This window comes from Monodelphis domestica, chromosome 1 (assembly GCF_027887165.1).
Source record: "Monodelphis domestica isolate mMonDom1 chromosome 1, mMonDom1.pri, whole genome shotgun sequence".
NCBI lineage: Eukaryota > Metazoa > Chordata > Mammalia > Didelphimorphia > Didelphidae > Monodelphis > Monodelphis domestica.
The window spans coordinates 513,929,595-513,953,668 of NC_077227.1; the positions used below are offsets into that span (position 1 = coordinate 513,929,595).

At 44.4% G+C, this 24,074-nt stretch overlaps 1 protein-coding gene across 2 annotated transcripts in view; it reads right to left on the reverse strand.

Annotated features, from left to right (window-relative positions):
* Window positions 1–24,074, reverse strand: part of DNMT3A (DNA methyltransferase 3 alpha) — a 166,579-nt gene that overhangs the window by 125,087 nt on the left and 17,418 nt on the right. For both annotated transcript variants that reach the window (XM_007475932.3, XM_016423800.2), the window contains exon 2: window positions 5,192–5,466. In XM_007475932.3, the coding sequence (XP_007475994.1) occupies window positions 5,192–5,260 (69 nt within the window). In that variant the 5' untranslated portion in view covers window positions 5,261–5,466. The remainder of the gene's footprint in view (window positions 1–5,191; window positions 5,467–24,074) is intronic.

Here is a 24,074-nt window from a genome sequence, read left to right on the forward strand (position 1 = left end):
GGATCCCACATGTTCATGCCAGCCTGGCCTGGCCCAAGTACTAGGGAGCTCTCGCCTCTGGGATTGGTGCTGGGGGCCTGATGCCTCCCCATAATGACACTTAGTCCTGGGGTGATCCCCTCCCACCCCTCGGGAGCAAATCAGAGTCTCCCATCCTGTGACAAAGACATGGACGATCTCCACATACTTCTAGGGTTACCAGTAAAAACTGCTACCCTGGACGAGGAAACAGACAGAGGCCAAATGACAAGTTACTGGGGGCTGCCTAATGAGACCAGAGAATTATGTGTTTTTGTGAGTGTAATGATCTAATTATCTAACCTAATTCTTTTGCCAATCCCATGTTTCTTATTGTGTTAATTTAGTCGTGTCAGACTCTTCAAGACCCCACTTGCAGGTTTTCTTGGCCAAGATACTGAAGTAGTTTGCCATTGTCTTCTCTAGCTCATTTGACAGATGAGGTAACTGAGGCAAACAGGATTAAATGACTTGCCCAGGGTCACACAGCTAGTAAGTGTCTGAGGCCAGATCCGAATTCAGGAAATGTGTCTTCTTGACTGCAAGCCCAGAATTCTATCCACTGCATCACCTCGCTGCTCCAACCCCATGATATTATTTATGCCCCATAGATGGGGTTTCAAAGAGGTTCAGAGAGGTTCAGTAACTTGCCCAATCTCACATGATGGTAGGAATAGAGCCGGGCTACAAGTTCCTGCTTATTGAAGGTCTCCAATGGGTGGATGACTACTTATTAGGTGTGTTGTGGGAGAATGGGGGGATTTTTCTTTGATATGGGTTGGACTCTGAAATTCTGAGATTCAGACTCAGATCTTCTTGACTCCAAGTCCGATGCTCTTTACACTGACCCACCTCAAGTGATATTAGATGGAGGATGAGCTTGTCTCCTGCTACTCGGAGGAGACATAAGCAATGTACCTTAAGGCCTGACAGAAGCCCTCCAAATACAGTCTTCAGAAGAATATCTGAGTCATAAAGTCAGGAAGCACAGGGAAAATTCATAGGGTCATAGATCTAGGACCAGAAGAGATTTGTGGCACCTCCTGAATCAGCTCCTTCCTTCCTTTAATATATGTAGAAACTGAGATCCTCAGAGCTAAAGAACTTGCCTAAGGCCATACAGGTAGTAAGAGACGTAGGATTACTCATAAATATTTAGACATCTCCAACTCTGATCATCTTTTTTTTTTTAAACCTTTACCTCCCATTTTAGAATCAAATCTGTGTATTGTTTCCAAGGCAGATGAGCAGTAAGGGTTAGGTGATTGGGGTTGTGTCACACAGTTAGAAGGTCAGATTTGAACCCAGGACATCCCATCTTCAGGCCTGGCTCTCAATCCACTGAGCCACCCAGCTGCCCCCCAATCTTTAAGATTAGGCTGGACACCTGCCTTTTTGAGGTCAGGTGCATGTGGTCCCTCCTAGACAAGAACTAAATGTCCTAAGGAGTCCTCCCCAGCCCCATCTGCCCAACTGTGGTTTCTCTTCTTGTCCTTTTCTAATTGGCGTTCCTCTATTATCGTTTCTCTCTGGACATTCTTTGCTTCAGAAGGTTGGCAGCTTTGTCCAACGAGGATGTGGGTCCTCCCTCTCAAACTGAACCTCTCACAGCTCCTGGCTCTTTGCCACTGTCCTCCCCTCTCTTCTCACCCAAGCCCTTTCTCTTTTCTCGCAATGAGCTGTCACTTCCGTTCTCAATCTCCCTCCTCCTTCTGTCGGTCTTTCCTTCCTTCCTGTTCTTTTACCAGATGGAGAATCACAACATTGAACTAAGGATCACAAGACTAAGAAGCAGCATCCAAAGCCTGGCTCAGCCACTTTCTGGCTACATAGTCTTGGGGGTTCTCGTAACCTCTCTGAGTAGCAATTCCTTTTTTATTTTTTTGTACCAGACCTGTGATTTCTTCAAGGTAGGGAAACTCAGGAAGAGCAGCTTTCCTCCGTAACTTAGAGAGTTGCTTAGATTAAGAGACTTACAGGGGCAGCTAGGTGGCTCAGTGGACTGAGAGTCAGACCCAGAGATCTAGGTTCAAATCTGGCCTTAGGCACTTCCCATCTGTGTGACCCTGGGCAAGTCACTTAACCCTCATTGCCTAGCCCTTACCACTCTTCTGCCTTGGAATTAATATACAGTATTGATATCAAGACAGAAGGTAAGGGTTTAAAAAAAAAGAGAGATTTACCCAGAGCCACAGACAATATGTCAGAGGTGAGACTTGAGCTCAAGTCTTCTTGACTCCAAGTTGGCTCTAACTACTATGATATGCTGTCACTGTAAAATTGGCATAATTATGCCTGTTCTACTATTCAAAGGATTGTTTTGAGCCTCAAATAAAGTCATAAATGAGTATATATCGCTTAATGTCATTAATTGGTTTCTCTAAGAGAGTATATTATGTGGAAGAATGGGAATGAGGGCAATTAGTTACATGGGAACGATGTCATAAATGTAACTAAATGACTGTAGAGATTTGTGACGTTGGCATGGAGTTCGGCTATAATATATTAATGGCATGATGAAATGATATTGGCCGGGGCAGCACTGGACATGCCTGTGGAAGAAGATGCTTTGTAATCTGTAAGGCACTGTCCAGATGTAGGGTATCATGTTCTCTGTTGCTCATCTTTCTTTCCCCCTCCAGTTCTAAGCAACCTGAGCTCATCCTTTCTCAGCATCCCTCACCTGCTACGGACACTTCTGGCCCTGCTACTCTTGCCCTTGCCAGAGCCTTCAGGAACCTCTCTAAAAGGAAGTCCTCCACGGCCAACCCTGACTATACCACTGCCTGGAGAAAATGTGTGACTTTGGACAAGTCACTTTCGCCTTTCTGAACATTTGGACAGGATGATTTCCAGTTTTAAGCTCTGGTTGCACGATGCTCTCCTCCTGGGACAGGAATGTGGAGGAGGGAGGGAAGGAACACTGCCTAGAGGTGAATGCTGAAAGAAATAGCCAAATGCACACAGGTGTGTGAGCATGAGCGCGCACACACACTCACACACACACTCACACACACATGCCCTTGTCATTCAATTAGCGACAATATCCACAACCACAATCAAGCTCTTTTGTTCCAGGTGGTTTTTGTCCTCCTTCGTTGCTTCCTTTTTGCTGTCACTTCTCATTTCTTCTTGGTCTTCTCTTGTCCCCAGCCTCTCCCACACTGTTCATCCTCAGGGTGCCTTAGAACCTTCTGCCTGACCCTGGCACCTCGGATTCAACTTGAAGGCAACAAATTACCCAGAGGAGAGTCTCCTCTACTTGGACACATCTGGATCTCTGGGTGTTACTTTTCCTTTTTATTTTTAAACCCTTACCTTCCATTTCATAATCAATGATCAGTTCCAAGTATCATTTCCAAGGCAGAAGAGTGGTAAGGGTCAGGCAATTGGGGTTAAATGACTTCCCCAAGGCCACACAGCGAGGAAGTGTCTGAGGCCACATTCAAACTCAGGACTTTTCATCTCTGGGCTTGATTCTCAATCCTCTGAGCCACGTAGCTGCTGTTTTTTTTTAAAAATTCAGATATCTGGGTCTTTCTCAGCAATTGTGCATACGTGTATTTTGGTAACTGCTCTTATGTCCTTGCACATTCTCCGTGCCTTCTCTTTTCCACTGATGTCTCCAATTGTGTCCCCCAAAACCCTCTTTCCCAGCTTCCCATGTTCTTTCTCATGCTACATGCTAACATAGGGAGGATATAAGTTTTGTGTAGCTCCGCCCTTGGTATCTCTTTTCCCCTGATCCTGGCTGGGAAAGCTGGCTCTACGCAGGCTTTTACTTTTGTCCTTTTATTTCTTCTCCTTCAAGTGATTATTAATAAACCTTATAAAATATAATACTTGGAGTTATTGGATATGAACTTAAATTTTACACTGCCTAAACCATCTCAGTGCCACACAGCATGGAAATGCCTGTGCTTCTGTAGGTGGAGGGAGGAACTGACAGGGAGTGACGCTCTATCCTGTATGCTGTATGCGTGTACACGCCTCTTTGCACACACCCATCTCCCTCTCTGTGTGTAGACACATACGCGTTTGCAATATGTCTACCAGAATGTTTTTGCTTCTGTTTTTGGTCTGTGAAGCTAGAATGCTGACTATGGCCCAATGATCCACAAGGGATACAGTAGTAAAGTAGCATCCATATTTTGCTGGCTGAGATCTAGTGACTGTTCCTGATGGACACTGGCCAGAGGCTATGCCAGTCAGTGAATAAATGCACATCTAGTGATGGGCTTAAGAGAGTGACAGAAAGAGGAGTCAAGAATCATTCTAAGGAGGAGGATGCCTGGGCTGACCATGGGCCCTGATGCTTTTTCCTCTGGGGCATGGGACCTCCACCCCTGACATCAAGTCCTTCCCTGTCTGTGATAACCTTTCAATCTCTTTGAAAAAATCATCCTACCACTCCTACCACCACTATACAAACACCACATGTTTGTATGGTGACTTACAGCCTTTTAAGGCATTTTCACAGCAACAAGTATTACTGACCCTATTTTACAGATGAGGAAACTGAGGCTAAGTAAAGTTATACAGCTTGCCCAGTATCACATAGCTGGAGCCAAGGTCAGAAAATGGGTCCAGGGGGGCAGCTCAATGGATTGAGAGCCAGGTCTATAAAATCTGGCCTCAGACACATCCTAGCGGTGTGACCCTGGGCAAGTCACTTAAGCGCCATTGCCTAGCCCTTACCACTCTTCTGCCTTGGAACCGATACATAGAATTGACTCTAAGACAGAAGATAAGGGTTTAAAAAAAAAAGAAAAAACAAAACAAAACCAGGTCCAGTGATCTTTTCATTGCATCAGAACATGAGGGTCTAGGGTGGCTTCTTCTCCAGTTTGGCCCCTAGGAGATAGCCCATAGATTCTGTAGCTCAGTAGAGCTTACCATCTTGCCAAAGTCCAACTACTGTCTCCCCTTTAGGGAGGCAGCCAACAGCTGTAGGGGAGGGCAAGTAAAGTTGAACATTAGTGGTGTGGAACAGAGCAGGAAGCATCTATGTAGGTTCCCCATCCAGCATCTGGTTAGTTTTTTTATGTACCTCCTCCATGCCCTCTCTTTCCCCTCCACCGAGCCATGCCACCTTGGTGCACCCTCTTTCCCCCTCCCAAGGTTCATCCCTACCAAGAGACTCTAAAGCAGTTGACCCACAACAGCTGCTCACCTTGCGGTCCTCGTCCCTCTCCAGGCTGGAGCTGCTGTTGTCCACGGTGGTGGCACCACTGGAGGGCATCGTGGGCTAGATGAGGGGTAGGAGGCCGGCTGGGGAGGGGTGAGCTGGACTTGTTGGCTTTGGGGTTTTGTTTTTTTTAAAGAAAATTTTAAACTTCAAAAATAAAAAAAAAGCACACACATGCAAATCCGCAAATCCACAAATCCCAGCGTCAAGCCTCTGGTAAGATGCGGTCGGTCAGAGGACTGGGCTCCAAGCGGCTCCACCTGCCAGAGGAGAGGCAGAGGGGTCAGCAGGGGACAGGGGGTTAACCTGGATCACAAGTTTCTCCCCAGTCTCAAAGAAGAACTTGTACCTTGAAACCCTCACTTGTTTCCTCTAGATTTTGGAGATCCAGATCCAGATATTGGCACCCAAGTTCCCATTTCTGGTCCCAACTTTTCCTAACACATTTGGTTACTCTCCTTCCAGCTTATTTTGTACCCATGACCTCATTTTACCCTTCTTCAGTCTCATCACCCTCCCCCAACCCCCAAACACAGGCAGGAAGTCCCCTTGACTTCCCTTTACAATGATTTTGGGGAAAATACTGTCTGCTCCGTAAACATGGCTTTTCCTTCCACCTCCTCAGATCCAAGAAGCTTCCTGCCTTTCAGGCATGCCAGCATTGCCCTGCCCACCTGCCGCTCTGAGGCCATTGGCTCTGTTCCCTGGGGCCTGTTGCTGTGGGCACAACCCAGGCGGGCTGCTTCCAGAGCCTTCCAGCTGCTGCACTTGCCTCCTCTCCACTCTCTCCCTCCTTCTGTTCTTTTCCTTTCCCCTCCCACACGGTGACAAATTCCACCCAAATCCAATTGCTATGGGGAATTCTTAAGATCCTTCTGCCCAGTTCCTTTCTCCTTCCTCTCTTCCTACCAGAGTCTGCTAAACCTCTTGATGGACCTTTCTGATCCCATTTCATCCGAGCCCCTTCCCCTTTCCCTGATCAGTCCCATGAATTCATATACTTACCCACCTACCCACCCCCACACATGCCCTCCACCATCAACCCCTCTGGCAGCCTGCCTCCTGCCCCTCTGGAGGAAGTGAGCCACAGTCACAGGATGTAACAAAGAAAATGCTATTTCAAATAACCCACTCCAGAGGAGACCAGTCAGCAACAGACCAGGGCAGCCCCAAGACAAGACCCAAGATCTGGGCCTAATTGGGAACATTTAAATGTGCTTCTTGAGGATCCAAGCACTGGGACCAACTTCCAATTCTACTCCATCTGCTCAGAGTCCCTGGTGTCAGGGATGGATCGGGGAGACTGAGGCAGGAAGAGGGGCCACTCCCAAATGAGGAAAACTCTCCCCAGATCAACCCTAGTTTAGCCAGACCTAGTTCTTCTGGGCTAAGAAGCACGACTAGTTCTCCAGATATGATGAAGAAAAATATGAATCCCTTCCTTATTTCCCCATTCAGCTTTCATTACAATGTACCCATGTTACACAAGGATTTAGGTGGCTACCCCAGACCTGTCTACCCTTCATCTCCAGCATACACACACACACACACACACACACATACACACACAGGCACTCAGAGGATTTCAGAGTCTTCTCTTACTCAAAAGTATTAAGGTGTTATCCTAGTGGTTTGTTTCTGGGCAAAATTATAGCCTCCAGGTGTAGACGGAAGGGTGGTGTTGCAATTGCTTCCACTCACTTTCCCTACCACATTGTGAGCAGAACAGAAATACAGTCTGATGTGGTGGACTTGGGGCCAAGAACACCTAGGGTTAAACCCACCTCAGTCACTTAATAAATATCTCTGTGACTTTGGACAAGTATTTTAACCTCTCTAAGCCTCTGTTTCCTCATGTGCAAAATTAGGATGTTTGGACTAGATGACCTCTAAGGTCCCTTCTTTAAAAAACAAAACAAAATCCTTACCTTATTGGTTCCAAGGCAGAAGAGCAGGAAGGGCTAGGCAATGGGGGTTAAATGATTTGCCTATGGTCACACAGCTAGGATGTGTCTGAGGCCAGATTTGAACCCAGGACCTCCTGTCTCTAGGCCTAGTTTTCAATACACAAAGCTACCTCACTGCACCTGACGTCCCCTTTAAATCTAGTCATGTTATCCTAGGACAAGATGATATCAAAGACCCCTTTTCATTCTAAATCTACTGTCCTTCCATTCTATCTCAACAGCCAAGAGGAGGAAAGAACTGGGTGATGATGGTGGGGTTCTGGAGCTCTCACAAATGTCTCCAGAGCCCTCTAACCAAGAGTGGGGGAGAAATTACTCAGACAGAAAGAAGGAAAGTGGAAGCTACTGAGAGCCCACGGACAGGAAATGTAGTACACCCATGCACCCACACTCTCTCCCCTGTCAGGCTCCTGGTTCCGTTTTCTCTTCTATTCTGCATCTCTCTCTGTCCTCTCTACCTCTTTTCCTATGCTCCTCCTACCTAGAGCTCCATGGGAGACCCAAAGCAAAATCCCCTATGTAAAGCAGCCCCTGGCCCTAGGCTCACCCTCTTTCATAAGGATCTACCCAGGGTGGTTAAGAGTACACCCTCACAGGACTCGTCAGCCCCAGGCATCAGAGAGGGGAAGGAGGCAATTCACTGCAGGGTGCTGGGAAGAGATTGCATGCTTTGGGGTTTGTAGGAAAAAAGAGAGTAAGAGGATGAAGTGCTGTATAGTTCTGGCTTTCCATAACAAGAAACGAGAGACAAGCACAGATGTGGATGAGCCCGGAGGCAGAGGGATGACTATCAGAGCCCGGAAAATGCAGATGAAAAGTTCAAATATGAAAAAGAATCCCCCTCACTGGTCATATCAACAAGAGGAGATCCCTTGGACAGTAGCAACCTGCAAAATCTATGGGATGCAGCCAAAGCTGTACTCAGGGGAAAATATATATCTCTGAGTGCCTATACCAACAAAATAAAGAGGGAGGAGATCAATGAACTGGGCTTGCAACTTAAAAAATGAGAAAAAAAAGAACAAATTAGAAAACCCCAGATAAAAATGAAATTGGAAATCCTAAAAATTTAAAAGAGAAATTAATAAAATTGAAAGATAAAGAACTATTGAACTAATAAATAAGACTAGGAGCTGTTACTTTGAAAGACAGTAGTGACCTGCAATGGTTGGGGGTAAAGTAAGAGAAATAGAGGCTCTTGGGCTAACTATGTGGGTCCCCAACTTTTTCAGGAGTGTTAAATATGAAATCTTCACTGATTTTTCCCATAGTTTCACAAATCAACAATGTCCTCATCTTCCTTCCTCACCCATCCAAAAAGAATCATATTGGATTGGGAACTTTCATATCTTCCCAGAAGGCTGTGGAAAGAGGACAAGGTAACACAAGAAACAAGGACAAGACTCCTTTGCTACCAAATAGGTTGCAGCAAAGGAGCAAGGTCAGAGTTAAAGGGGAAAAAATCCTGAAGCTATTTAGATTACTTCAAGGGTCAGAGATGGAAGGATGCAATATTATGGAATGACAAAATCTCAGAGGCCATTAAATCCAACCAGTAGCTCAACAAGAAGTGATGTGATATAGTTGACAGAGGACTGGGGTTGGAGTCAGGAAGACTGGGCTTAGAAGCCTTCCTTTGACACTTGTTAACTCTGTAACCATAGGTGAATTAGCCTCTCTGAGGCTGTTTCCTGATCTGTAAAATGGAGACAATAATATCTATAATTATACTTCTGTCTCACAAAGTTGTTGTGAGGTTCCACTGAGATAATGTACAAAAGATGATTTAGAAATTTTAGGAGGAGGAAGAAGAGGAAGAGAAGAAAAAGGCACCCTTCTATGACATCCCTTGACAAGCTGTAATCTAGCCTCTGCTTGAAGACCTAAGGTAGTCTTCTTAGGTCTCAAACTAGCACTCCAAAGGCTTAATCTTTCAGAGCTCTACACCCTAGAGGACTTCAAGGCTATTCATTTCCTGTCCACTCTCACTGGGCCTTATAGAGCTTCTTGTTAAGGAATGTCCTTGTCCCAGGCCCCTTTTCCTCTGCCTTACAGACACTGGCTCCATTCCCTAGATGACATTCAATAGAAACTTCTCTTTCTCTTCAACTCTCTCTTCCTGTGTCCTCCCTCTTACCTCCTTCTCAGTCAAGTCTAATCCAGAAAAGAAATAGATCAACACAAATTGTCCCTTATTAAAAGAAGACATCTACAAAAAAAGCCATGGCTTTGGAGTTAGAGGAATGGGGTTTCATATTCCACATCTGTCTGGTACTTACTATCTCTGTGACCTTAGGTTAGTGACTTTACCTCTCTGGAATCAGTTTCCTAAAATGAAAAATGGGCAGGTTGTACTCAATAGCTTCTGATATGCCACTATGATTCCACTTAGTGGGTAACCTTCAATGTATAAGAAGTGGAGTTGGGGGGATGGGAGACTGCAAATTATTTTATAGTAGAAGCATTGGATATGACAGAGAAACTAAGGAGTAAGGAAGAAGCTGTGAGGATAAAAAGGAAACCAAGGGAGGTGTGAAGAGCACTTTTCCCTTTCTCCCTCTCCCTCTCCCCTTTTATTCTCCTGCACCATCAAGCCTCCTGATTTGGCTTGACTTTCTCCTTTCCAATTTCTGGCAATAGCACTTGAAGAGACTCCGGCTGCAAATCCTGATGGCCTTGGTTTCAAATGTTTATATCTTTTATAAATTGAACTAACAGTGTGACGTATACTCTACTAAGTCATCTCTCCTGCCACCCTGGATAGAGGCCACTTAAGGATCCCTGGTGTAAAAGAAACCACGCTTTCCCATCATTGTTTTCCTCATCTCTTTCCTCCATGTTCTTTCATGAAGGCACCTGAGATTTCCCCTTCATTTTTGTTAAAGCTATAGACTTTCTGACTCTCATCTTTGGCCCCTACAATCCCTCTCTCCCTTTAAGGATCAACTGAAAGTTTACTTCTATTTAGAGTCTTTCCTTATCTTACCCCACTCCCATTGTTAGTATCCATGCCCAACTCACTAAGTATTTTTTCTGTGTATTCTGTATGTTGTGAACATGTTAGAGCCCACCCTGCCCCCACAGTAGAATATAAGCTCCTAGAGGGCAGGGACTGTTTAGTTTTTGTATCCTGGTTTCTATGAGGTCCTTAATAAATGTTTGCTGACTGGTTAATTGATCATTAATACCTTTATTAAATGAAGCATGTCAAGACTTCAAGCCACCAGTCCCATCAACACCAGGGCTACTTTATTTGACAACAGGTCTTTGTTACAGTCACTATTCACCCCAAGTGAGTCCTACCATCACTTCCAACACTGACATCAATGCCAAAGAAATTCATAGGAACATAAACACTTTTGTTATCCAAGGACACTACTGGTCAAAACAGAGTTGTCCAATACCATAATAACCATCATAGTTCCAACTCAATCAGCTCCTTTGGCAAATCTTTTCACCTTTCCTGGTCTTCCATTTCTTTCTATAAAATGATGGAGTTGGGCTAAATGATTTCCAAGCTTCCTTCCAGCTTTAAATCTATGATCCTTTGAAGATAGGATGATAGCATGCTGAACCTGGAGTCAGGAAGACCTTTGTTCAAATCCAGCCTCAAATACTTACTAGCTATGTGACCTGGGGCAAGGCACTTAACCCTATTTGCCTCACTTTCCTCATCTGTAAAAATGAGCCAGAGGAGGAAATGGCAAGCCACTATCTCTGCCAAGAAAACCCCAAATGGGGTCCCAAAGAGATATGACTGAAAGCATTGAATAACAAAACTTCCCAACCTCCACCTCTTAGAATGCCTACTTTCCTCCATGATTCCCTCTAGCTGCTAGTGCTCTCTCCAAAATAAAAACATTTTATTTATTCTGCATATGTTTGCTTTTACTTATAATGTTCATAGGCTTTGGTCATCCGATGGCATACAAGCTCCAGGAAGTCAGAGGTTGTTTTGGTTTTTGCTTTGCATCCCCAGTGCCTAGCACAGTGGCTAAAATAGGGCAGGCACTTTATAAATGCTGGTCGATTGATACCGTGATCATTGCTAATGGCCGCAATAGAGCAATAACACTAGCAACAGCCAAGTACATCATTCCAGGTACCACTGTAAGTAGCACCTACCAGTACTAAGGTCCCTAACTAGATCATTGGTGCCAAGCACCCTAACTTCATCAGGTTATCCACCTCCTCAGTCTGAGGCCACTCTATAGAGTAATACAATTTGTAGTCCCATTCTGATCACCGCCACATGCTTCCAGCCAAAGCAGCCCCAATTTTATTAGCATAGTCAAATGCACCTTCCCTACCTTCACCATCAAGTTCAACTCCAGTCCTCCTGACATAAAAATAAACTTTATTAGGCACAATTAGGAACTGGGTACTGCCCTCTCTCCAAAAAGGATTTCACCCTCATTTTTGTTAGTGCTATTTGCCTCATTTATCGCCATAGCCTTAATTTGGGACAGGTGGAAGGCACAGTGGCTAGAGCACCAGGCCTGGAATCAAGAGAACCTGGATTCAAATGAGACACTGGGCAGATTACTGAACTCTTTTTGTCTAGCCCTGGCCTTTCTATTTGTTACTAAGACAGAAATCAAGGGTTTTTTTTTTGTTTTTTTTTGGAAACCTTAAGTTAACCATAATTGTCAATGACCCGAATCAGATTATTCCATCCAAAATAACAACGCCCCATCACCTCTATTCCGTCCCTCTTGCTAAACCCCATCCACCCTTCAATACTCATCGAAAGTCCCAACTACTCCATGAAGATCTCACTAAAGCACATGAAGTCTCTATCACATAGTATGGCAAATTAACTCATTTCCATGCACTAATCTTGTTTCCCCAAGGAGGTTATGAGCTCCTGGAGGACAGGAACGATGCCTACTACCTTGTTTTTATTCACCATAGTGTGGGACACAGAGTAGCTGTTTAAAAAGTACTTGTTGAATTTGTACAACCCAGTAGTATTGCTTGTCAGCTCTGGGAGGGGGGAGGGAAGAGGGGATGGAAAGAAAATGAATCCTATAAACATGGAAAAATACTTAAAAACAAATAAAAAAAAACTTGTTGAGGGCTTGAATAACTTGCAAACCAGTCTGGGCACTGAGCAATGCCAAAATCACAGTTTTTGACTAGTCCTGCCTTTTGGACTAGATACTCTGTCTACACAGGCAAGGCTGGGTATTTAGCTCTCAGCAGGAAAATAGGGGTGACCTCTTCAACTGGATGGTTAATAGTACCAAACTGATCTCATGTCCTAGTCAATTTCCAGTGCATCATGCAACTCATTAAATATTGAAAAAGAAAAATTGATAACCATCCACTAAAGATCCCTGCTCATAGCAAGCAACTATATGGTTGACTTTTCCCCTCCACATCCAAGAAGCAGAATAGAGCTCTTTAGAACAGGGGGTTCTCAACCTGCGGTCTATGTACCCCCAAAGAGTTCAGAGATAGATTTCAGGGGGCCGGTGAATTTGAACAGAAAAAATGACCTTTGTTAAAATAGAATTGGGGAGCAGCAAGATGGCTCAGTAGATAAAAGTGCCAGGCCTAGAGACAGACAGGAAGTCCTGGGTTCAGATCCAAACTCACACTCTTCCTTAGCTGTATGACCTTGGACAAGTCACTTCACCCCAATTGCCTAGCTTTTACAGCTCTTCTGCCTTGGAACAGATATTTTGTATTGATTCAAAGACAGATGGTAAGGATTAAAAACATATATTCTTGACTTCCTTTTGTAATTCTCTATATTTTATTTTATGCATTTAAAAATATTATTTTGAGAAGGGGCCTTTAAGCTTCACCAGACTGCCAAAGGAGTCCACGGCACACATAAAAGATTTAGACTAAGTTTTCTTCCTTAACTCAGGCCCAAATTTTTTGGGACAGACCAAAATGCCACTAGAGTACTTCCAGTATTACTAAAGCCTGCTGTGCCCTTCTCTAGATAGTCCCAGTTTGGCAGTACTCCAGCTGTGGACACACCATGGTCTCTCCGCCCCCCACCTCCCAAACGGGACAGGTTTTCTATTTCCTTTCTCTGCAGCACAAGGGGCCATTGTCTTCAGGGCTCCTGGGTTGATCCCTTTCCCTGGTCATAACTAACAACCCACAGATCACAGCATCTTATGAACAAGAAGGGACTGCAGAGGCCTCTTCGTTCAATTCCATTTTATAGATGGGGAAATGAATCTGGATAAAACAGTTAACCCTGTCCATCTGTTGTCGATGACCAATTTTGTGATCACAGCCTTCTTATTTCATGATGGGGGCCAGGAAGTGGACCAAGAACTGACTGCAGAGGATGCCATTTTTAATAAATACCCTGAGGTGAAAGGAGCAAGAGATAATAAATATCCTTTGACTAACCTTCCTTCTTGACCTTAGGAGATGTTAAAACAAGTTGTCCCAGCTTAGAGCAAGGGTTCTTCAACTTTTTTTTTAATTTCAAGGACCCTTTCAGAGTCTAGGAAAGCCTATGGACCCTAGAAAAATGTTTTTAAAGACATAAAATAAAATTAAAAATAAAAAGATTATAAAGGTAACTAGTTATATTGAAATACAGTTTAAATATTTTTTAAAAACAAGTTTATGGGGGACAGCTAGGTGGTACAGTGGATTGAGAGCCAGACTTAGAGATGAGAGATCCTGGGTTCAAATCAGATACTTCCCAGTTATGTGACCCTGGACAAGTCACCTAACCCTCCTTGTTGAGTCTTTACCACTCTTCTGCTTTGGAACCAACATATTGTGTTGATTTTAAGACAGAAGGTAAGAGTTTTTAAAAAAGGAAAACCAAACAAGTTTATAGGCCCCATGTTAAACTAGACTACAGAAGGGAGAAGAAGCTGTCATTAGGCTTGATAAATTCCTTGCTAGAGTCAAATGATCAAATGAATAGATGAATACAGTTCTAAGCCTCAGAAAAGTACTCAAGAAGGTTGAGGGACCCTGAGAAGAAGGGGTCAATCTGCCTGGGCTCTGGGACATAGGGCTACTTTATGTGACCCTGAGCCTGGGGAGGGCATATGAGTATACTGTGGACAGAGAGGCAGAAAGAATATTAGCCTTGGAGAGTTCAAATCCCAGCTCTGATATCTACTACTTGTGTGATCATGGACAAATAAATCCTTTCACCTGGGCCTCAGTTTCCTTGTTTGTAAAACAGGGATAATAATATTTGCACTACTTAATCTTATTGTTGTTTAGTTTTGTCCAACTCTTCAGAACCCATTTGGAGTTTTCTTGGCAAAAATACTGGAGCGGTTTGCCATTTCCTTCTCCAGTCCATTTTATTTTTAGTTTAGTTTATTTTTTAAACACTTACCTTCTGTCTTAGAATCAATACAGTGTATTGGTTCCAAGGAGGAAGAGCAGTAAGGGCTAGTTAATGGGAATTAAGGGACTTGCCCAGGGTCACACAGCTAGGAAGTGTCTGTGGCCAAATTTGAACCCAGGACCTCCTCCACTGAGCTCCCCAGCTGCCCCTCCAGTCCATTTTATAGATGAGGAAACTGAGGCAAGCAGGGTGAGGTGATTTTTGCCCAGGGTTCCATAGCTGGTAGCTGTTTGATATTGAATTTGAACTCATGAAGAGGAGTCTTCCTGACTTCAGGTCTGGCCCCTCTATCCACTCCACCACCATAGAGTTAGGGACTAGACCTGTACCTGTAAAGGTTTTAGAAAGGTGTCTGGGAGCACTGAGAGGTTAAATGACTTGTCCTCAGTCTCTATTAAAGGTGGGGCTTGAATTCAGGTTTTTCTGTCCTGAAGGCCAGATATCTATCTATTGCTATTGCTCACAGGGCCTCATGATGGGGGAAGGAGGAGCCAACACTTTGTAAGCCTTTATATAAGGCATAAGCATGAATTATTCTCAAGAGTTGGACTGGCAAACATGTCTAACCCTCCTGGAATCCTGCTGGAGGAGAATACAGTAGAAGGAGCATTGGATTTGGAGTTGAGGACATGGGCTCAAATCTGCCAGTTCCTTCCTCTCTATGGATCGTGGTTTCCTCATGTGTAAAACAATTGAATTAGAGCTTTTGGTTCTAATTCAGGGTTTATGGACAACGTAGACGAGAATGGCACAGGGTAAGGAGGCATGAGTGTGCCCTGTGCAAGGGGATGCTCACATCGGGGAGATCCTGGATTGATCAAAGTAGAGTGGAAGCTTTCTCCGACTATATAGCCTCTGACTCACCATCCCTCTCCACTCCAGAGCTGCATGTCCTGGTCACCAACTCTCTAAGTCCTTAGTACTCATCAGCATCTCTCCCAGTGGTCTTGTCCTGACCTACACCAACATCAAATCATGGCCCTTATGGTAAAAATGACTAAAGACGACCACAAAGTCATCTCAGCTCTGGTTTTTCATCCTCAACTGAGCTGAGGCCATCAAAGCTCCCTAATCCCACCAGCTTCAAAATCATGCCCATCCAGCTCTCACCACAGCTTGCCCACACACAGCCGCCAGCTTTGCTTAACAAACAAACAAAAACATGGCAGCCATTTTTGGCCAGGAATTGAAAGGGATTCCTTGTCTATTACCAAGGGTTAATATAACACCACTTATCAAAGAACTCCTAGGACTAGAGAAAAGGTCCTCTCATGGAGCTGAAGTTATTAGATGGGCCCATCAAAGCCTTAGCTGAGGAGAACTTTTTCCAAAAATATTTGATTTAATTAATTAATTTAGAATATTTTTCCATGGTTACATGATTCACATTCTTTCCCTCCCCTCCTCTCACCCCCCTCCCATAGCCAAGGAGCAATTCCATTGGGTTTCACATGTATCATTGTTCAAAACCTATTTCTATAGTATTACTATTTGTAGTAGAGTGATCATTTAAAGTCAATATCCCCAATCATATCCCCAATGAACCATGTGATTGATCATGTGTTTTTCTTCTGTGTTTCCACTCCCACAGTTCTTTCTCTGGATGTGGATAGTGTTCTTTCTCATAAGGCCCAAGGGGAACTTTTATAACTCCAGTGGTAGGGCATAGGAAGAACCTTAATGGATTGATGAATTATGACCATAATATCAAAGACTCAGAGTTGGAAGGAACTTTGTAAATAATCTTGCTCGGTCTTGCTTCCCATTTTGCAGATAAAGACTTGCCCAGTAAAGATAGGAAGCTTGGGCCCTTCCTGCTGAATCATCCTGACTCTCAGTCTGGCCTCCATTGAACATTTTGGGGTACATGGTCTGGAATATCTGTAGCTGTGTAATAATGAAGAGTTTTAGTGTCAATAATTTGGGTGACAACTCCAGACAGCCTGTTTGCCTCAGTTCCTTCATCTGTAAAATGAGTTGAAGAAGGAAATAGCAAACCACTCTAGGAGCATTGCCAAGAAAACCCCAAATGGGGTCATGAAGAGTCAGACATGACTGAAAAGTGACTGAACTGAAAAATTGGGTGACCATAAATATGTCAGTTCCTCTTGCTAGGCCTCTGTTTTCTCATTCATACATTAAGGTCATTTACAGTTTGGTGACTGTATTTCTAGAACCTGATACTAGAGTTTTCCTCAGGGAGACCCCATTTTCCACCAAGTGTCCCAAGGATGACTTCTGTGTCCTCAGGTAACTTTGGGAGGCAGAGTTGGCCAGGCTAAGCTATTCCTACCTGACCACCATGTCACTGACCAACTGGAAATACAGAATCATAAAAGATCAGGGGGAAAAAATGGACCCTTAGAAATCACCTAATCAAATGTCTTTAATAGCTAGCAGAAACTGAGGCTCAGAGAGGAAGTAATTTGCTCAAGGTCACATGGTAAGTTGGTGACAAAGCCAAGATTAAACACAGAATTCTTTTCCCAGTTCTTTGCTTCGACCTCTTCCCCATCCCCGCTCTCAGGACCGGAGTGAGGGTGACCATAATCCCAAAAGGATTATATGCATGTGACAATGTATATCATCTTCAAAGTATCATATGTTAGTCATTTTTCAGTCATGTCTGATTTTCCATGACCCCTTTTGGGATTTTCTTGGGAAAAATACTAGAGTGGTTTGCCATTTCCTTCTCTAGCTCATTTTACAGATGAGGAAACTGAGGCAAACAAGGTGAAGTGACTTGCTTAGGGTCAGATAGCTAGAGTGTCTGAAGCTTTACTAGATTTCAGGTTTTCCTGATTCCAGGTTCAGTGCTCCACCTACTGTGCCACTTAGCTGCCCCGTATATAAATGTTAATCTATATGATTTAAATTATGCTATTATTATTCTTCTTAACCCTTACTTTCTGTCTTAGCCATGATACTATGTATTGGTTCCAAGGCAGAAGAGTGGTAAGGGCTAGGCAATGGGGGTTAAGTGACTTACTCAGGGTCGCCCAGCCAGATTTAAACCCAGTATCTCCCTTCGCCTGGCCTGGTGCTCTAAACATTGAGCCACCTAGCTGCCCCTAATTTATTATTATTATTTATTATTTATATATTATTATATAATTTATTATTATTAATAGAGCCGTAGTGTGGTTAATGGTAGCCCTTCCAAGTCACCTCTTGAGATAGAGGGCCCATGGGGGAGTTCTTGCTCCAGGTCATAGCTAGGTATCCTGCTTCTTCTGTATTTTCCCTTTGCCCCTCCACCAAACAAGGAGGCTCCAGAGCCCTTCCCTCTTTGGTAAGTCTGCCTCAGTGCTCCTGAGAGCCGAGGGACAAGAGCCAAAGTAGTGCTGGGGCAAGATCTCAATGTGGAATTCGAAGCTCTGCTCTGCTGCAGACCCCCATAAGACCTTGGGTGCATCACTTCATTTCTGTGGGCCTCAGTGCCCTCATCTCTAAAATGAGCAATCTGAGCTCAAGGACAGGAAGGGGCCAGCTTGTTCATCCCCTCTGCCGGGAGGGCGGGAGGGCTTGATTCTGTCCGGCGTAACTCGCCATCTAGGATTGTACATCTGCCCGCCCGTGACTGGGCCTTGGCCTGGGCCTTTCAGAAGCTCTTCCACTTCCAACATTACCCATCCTACTTTCTTACGTCTAGTACTGCCCTTAGCCACAGGTCATGGAGTTAATGCTACCTGCAAGGGGTCACTGGCACAGCCTAGTGTCTGATCTCATCCGTACCAGAGAGGGCACAGTTTACATAAGAAATATTGAACTTAATCAGGTTCAACTGGAGGTAAATAGAACCAGCCCACAGCAACACCGAGCAGACATCAAAACTCTGACTCTGAGGCCTCTCACTTCCTCTTCCTCGGCCCCTTTTGTTCTTTCTTAGCCTCAATGGCCTATTCCCCCATATACTTTGGGCCATATACCCTGTCACCCTCTTTATAGAAGTCTGAAGAATAGCTATTGAGAGGTAGTTACGTGAGAGCCAGGTCTAGAGATGGGAGGTCCTGGGTTCAAATTTGACCTCAGATACTTCTTAGCTGTGTGACCCTGGGCAAGTCACTTAATCCCCATTGCCTAGGCCTTTCTTGGAACCAATACTTAGTATCAGTTCAAAGATGGAAGATAAGGTTTTAAAACAAAAAGAGAGAGCAGTCATCGACACTGCCTTCTCCAGCTTCCTCTCCCAAGTCAGTTGCCAAACCTTGTCCATTCTACCCCAATAAGAACTCTCCCCTTCCCACCTTCCCCAGCTCCCTCAGCCACCCTAGTTCAGACACTCATCACTTTTCTGCAACAGCCTCCTCAGTGGTCTCCTGACTGCCCCCTCTCCCCTCTCTATCCTCCAGAGAAGATGCGATCTGGAGAATACCTGGCAGTGGCGTGTTGGGGAGTGGGGAGCAGCTGGGGATGCACAGGGGAACGTCCCCGGGTCACAGGCGTCTCCTAATCGTGGCCAGGAAGCTTGGAGCCTGTCCAGACTGAAGCCAGGTCTGCTTCTCCTCAGGGCTCCCTCTCTCTCCATCTCTTCCCTCTCACTTCCCTTCCAGAGACCAATTAGGGTCCCTGTTCTCTAGCCCTAATCCCAGCGTCTCATGTATCCCAGGATGTTCACACACTGGGAAACCAGAGCCCCCTCTCTCGCTGTGTTCCCTTCCCTTCCCCCCCCCCCCCCATCCCTCACCCCACCTCCACCGTGTGGTGACTGTATTGTTTCACACCCCTCCCTCCCCAGCGGGCCATCCCCTGCCTCAAACCATCTGGCAAACAACTCTGGGATGGGAAGCAGGCAACAGCTGGCTGTGCCATTCCAAGACCCCTCAGGTGTGAGAAGGGAGTGGAGGAGGGCCTGGGACTATTGGGAGGATGTGAAACAAGCACAAGAAACTTCATGGGTTCAAGGAAATAGGGAATGAAAGATAATCCAGCTGTTAGGGCTTCATTGAACTTTTTTTTTAAAACTCAGAGTTCTGAGCTGGTTAGGCTCCTCTTTAGGATCATTTAGTTTAAACTCTTTATTTTACGGATGAGGAGACTGAGGCCCAGGGAAGCTAAGCAACTTCCCCAAAATCACCCAGCAAGAAAATAGCAGAGGAGAGACTAGAACTCAGGACTGTCAATGCCTGGTCCACTTCTCAACTCCCCACATTCCCTATGAGTGCCGAAGTATGTGTATATGAGGATTAAACAGTATGTAAGTAGTGTCGTCAGGTCAGATGCTGACTCTAGGCCCCGGAGAACTAACAAAGCAAGAAAAGAAAAATTGTACAATCTTGGCTCTGACTGCGAAACAATAACACCGATCATGATCACTGATGTGAAATGCTACCCAGGCTACAAAATAGCAGTTAAGTGTATCACTCAATATGTACAGGATTATCTGCCTTGTTTGATTAGATTAGTCAGTAAATTCTGTTCCTGTACACTCAGCCTTAGTAGGGCTGTCTGTGCACAAATTTTAAAAATTAGGGAGCGCTGCTCCCCCCCCCCCCACCTATACACTTGTAGCAGGAGAACTTCCATTGCAGAGCCAGGATCTTGTTGCCAACAATGACACCCACCACCATCACCACTATGGTGGCACCACCATAGGAGGGAAGACCTCCCCAGGGAAAGCTCAATTCATGTGCAAATCACACAAAATGTCCACATCTTCTTGCACGTGAGCACACTCAGTAATGGATGCACAGCTTGCCAGTGCAAACTCTCCCTTGTCACTTCCCTGCATCTTAGCTCTGCTGAAGAGGGCACAGATATATCTATATCTATATCTATATCTATATCTATATCTATATCTATATCTATATCTATATCTATATCTATATCTATATCTATATCTATATCTATATCTATATCTATATCTATATCTATATCTATATCTACATCTATATCTACATCTACATCTACATCTATATCTATATCTACATCAGGGATTTAAGGGGTAGAAAAGGTACTGTACCCCCAAAATTTGCCCTTTATACGGATTCTAACTTGGTCAAGTCACATATCTTTCTTAAGTCTCAGTTTGCTTATCTGTAAAATGAAAGGATTGGACTAGAATACCCTAAAGTTACTTTTCAGCTTTATATCTGTGGTCCTATGGTTCTTCTAGTCTAACTTCTTCCTGATCAAGAATCTCTTCTTCTGGGGGCAGCTGGGTAGCTCAGTGGATTGAGAGCCAGGGGAGGTCCTGGGTTCAAATCTGACCTCAGATACTTCCCAGCTGTATGACCCTGGGCAAGTCACGTGACCCCCATTGCCTAGCCCTTACCACTCTTCTGCCTTGAAACCAATACACAGTATTGACTCCAAGGCTGAAGGTAAGGGTTTAAAAATAAAAGAATCTCTTCTTCCTAAATTCCTTATTTATGTCCATCAGCAATCAGTCAGTAAGAATTTATCTGGTGCTTATGATGGGCCAGGAATTGTGCTAGGCACTGGGGATCCAAAGACTAAAAGCATAACAGTCCTTTTCCCCCAAGTGGCTTACCAATGTAACCTAAAGATCCTTCTAGGCCCCCAAGCTCATGGCCTCAAAGTCATTCAGAGCTCTTCTATCTCCCTTCCTGTCCACAAATAATCTGTCAGTTGCCTGGTCTTATCTGTTCCACTAACTATGATATCCATCTCTCACATCTGTCCCCCATCTCTCCAGTCACATAGTCATAATCCTGGTTCAGGTTCTCATCACCTCTTGCCTAGACAACTGCAGAAATCTCCCAACTCAGTTTGAGTCTCTCCCGTTTCCAATCCCTCCTCCAGGTGGCTGCTGAAGTGCTTATTACTAAAGCCCAGACTGACTTTATACTCTCGTTAAGAGGCAAAAAGAAAATGGGTGAGAATACCATGGATTGGGGGAATCAGGGAAAGTTTCCCAGAGGAGATCAGGCTTGAGGAAGGCAGAAAGGGAAGAATTTAGATAAGGCATTTAGTTAGCAAAATCACATTGAAGAGAGAGTAAATATTGAGTATATATTCATAATCATAATTAAAATAATAACTAATCTTTGCATAGTTAAAAAAAAAGCTCAAGGGATTTTCTGTCACCTCTAGGATAAAATGTATAATACAAACTTCTGTTTGACATTCAAAAAGCCCTTCATAGTTGGACTTCAAGCTCCTTTTCCAGGCTTTTTACAAATTATTACTCTTCTTGTACTCCAGAGCCATACTAACTAGCCTTATTGTGTATCCTCACACATTATGTTCTCATCTCCTATCTCTGAAGCTTTTCTTGTTTTTTTGTTTTTCTCATTCTTATTCCTGGAATGCTCTCTCTCCTTACCTCTGACTTGTAGAATCACTAGGTTCCTTCTAGGTTCAGCCACATGAAATTCTTTCTTGTATCTCTCTCTCTCTCTCTCTCTCTCTCTCTCTCTCTCTCTCTCTTGTGTTGCCAACTATTTTCTGGAAACCCTTGGGATTTTTGCCTTTAGAGGAATTGCCTTTTTTGTCTTAGAAGTTTTCCTTATTGTATCAGAGATCCATTCCCAGGAAGACTAGCACCTGGCTGGAGCCATCCTTTTGTATCCATTGTAGTAGACCACTCTCTGGTACCCCAACCTCTTTCCCAGGCCTGCTTGTAGCCTGTCAGTGTATTTTTGTGGTGCTTAATCCCTAAAAGGTATACAAGTCCCCAAGTTCTATTATTCTTTTGGAGAATCATCTTTGGTGGTGATTCTCTCAGAGACACTGTCCCCAGAGTCCCAGAGTTTTGACTCAGTGCTGGGTTCTGCATGGTAGTCGAATATTAAGGACTTGTCTCTTTTCCTGATTAAAGATTTGGTTTTATGACTACTTTAGTGGTTCTTTGTTTTTCCAAGGTTGACAATATACACACACATATAGATAGATATAGTTATTGTTCAGTGGTTTTAGTTGTGTCCAATTCTATGTGACCTCATTTGGATTTTGGGGGGGAGGGCAGAGATACTGGAGTAGTTTGCCATTTTCTTCTCCAGCTCATTTTACAGCTGGGGAAACTGAGGCAATAAAGTTTAAGTGACTTGCCCAGGGTCACACAGCTAGTAAGCCTCTGAGGACAAATTTGAACTCAGGTCTTCCTGACTCCAGGTCCAAAGCTTTATGCACTATGGTACCACCTATCTGCACTTGCATACCTGGCATTTTCCTTTGAATACAATATAAGGTCCTTGAGGGCAGGCACATCTTTTGGCTCTTATATGCTCAGCACTTGGCACTAGGCCTGGCACATAGTAAGTATTTAATGCAGTCTTATTGATTGATTCCCTGATTGGCTGTCCTTTCAGAATTCCACGCCTTAGTGGGCTTTGAGGGGCTTTCCTTCCCCCTTGTGTCCCCACAGAGCTTATTATAACTGTAAAACTCCCTGTCCATTCAAAAGCCACAGGACTTCACCTCAAAGGGCTAGATCCATTTCCTAAAGGCCCTTTGGCAACTTCTCTTCTTCCTCAACTCCCCCTTTCTGTGCCCTTTCTCTCTCCCCTCCCTCTCATCCCCAGGGCCAAGCCTGAATGAGATATGCAGCAGCTTAGCACATATTTACTCTTTAAAAAAAAATTAATCCTCTCACTTGGACTCCCAACAGCAAAGGTTGCCATGAGGCATAATAAGTGCAGGTAGACTGGGGGTGACCAATGAGCCAGTAGCAGTAGCAAGGACCCAGGGAGTGCTTTGCCATTTCTTTCTGCAATTCATTTTACAGATGAGGAAAGAGGTAAACAGAGTTAAGTGACTTTCCAAGGCTACACAGCTAAGTGTCTGAGGCAGGATTTGAACTTAGGTCTCCCTGATTCCATCTCTCCTCTGTGCTACCTCAATGGTCCAGTAAGTCATACAATTACAGAATTAGAGCTGGAAGAGATCTCAGTCTGGGCCTGATCCCAGGATACCTCCTAACCCAGCAGTGGCCAAGGCGTGGCAAGCTCCATTCCCCTTCTTCCCAGCCAGAGGTCATTTTTTGGATGCCCCTTCCAGCCGCTTCTGGGGCATTGTGGGGGGCTCATAGGCATCTTGAAGTTGCAGTTTGGGCACCCAAACTTGAAAACCTTCACCAGTGCTGACCTAGTCCAATCCTCTCATTTTTTCCAATGAGGAAATCGAGTTCCAAGGAAGTTAAGAGACCTGTTCAAGGTCATTCCAGTAGTAAGCGGGAATTGTAATTCAGATCCTCTGACTGTCCAGTGTACCATTCTGCCTCCTTAACCCATCGTCTTGCTTTAGAGTCATACCTCATCTCTGAACAAGGATTGTAGGCATGACCCAGTTTAATCATCCATCTCATTTCTCAGCCTGGGATCCAAGGGGAGGCTGGGAAGGGAGACAGATCAGCAGGGCTCCCAGGCCATTCCCAACTTACTTGAGAAACCTGGCACTTTCCATAGTGAGAGCAGAGAGGCTTAGTGGAAAAGTCCCAGAGAATTCAGAATAGGAAAACCCAGTCCAACCTTGAAATTTACAGGAGTGGAAACCAAGGTCCAGAGAAAGAAGGTGACCTGTTCAAAATCACTCAAGCCGTTAGCTGGAGCAGCATCTAAAACATCCGTTGGGCTTTGGGTGGAACTCCTGA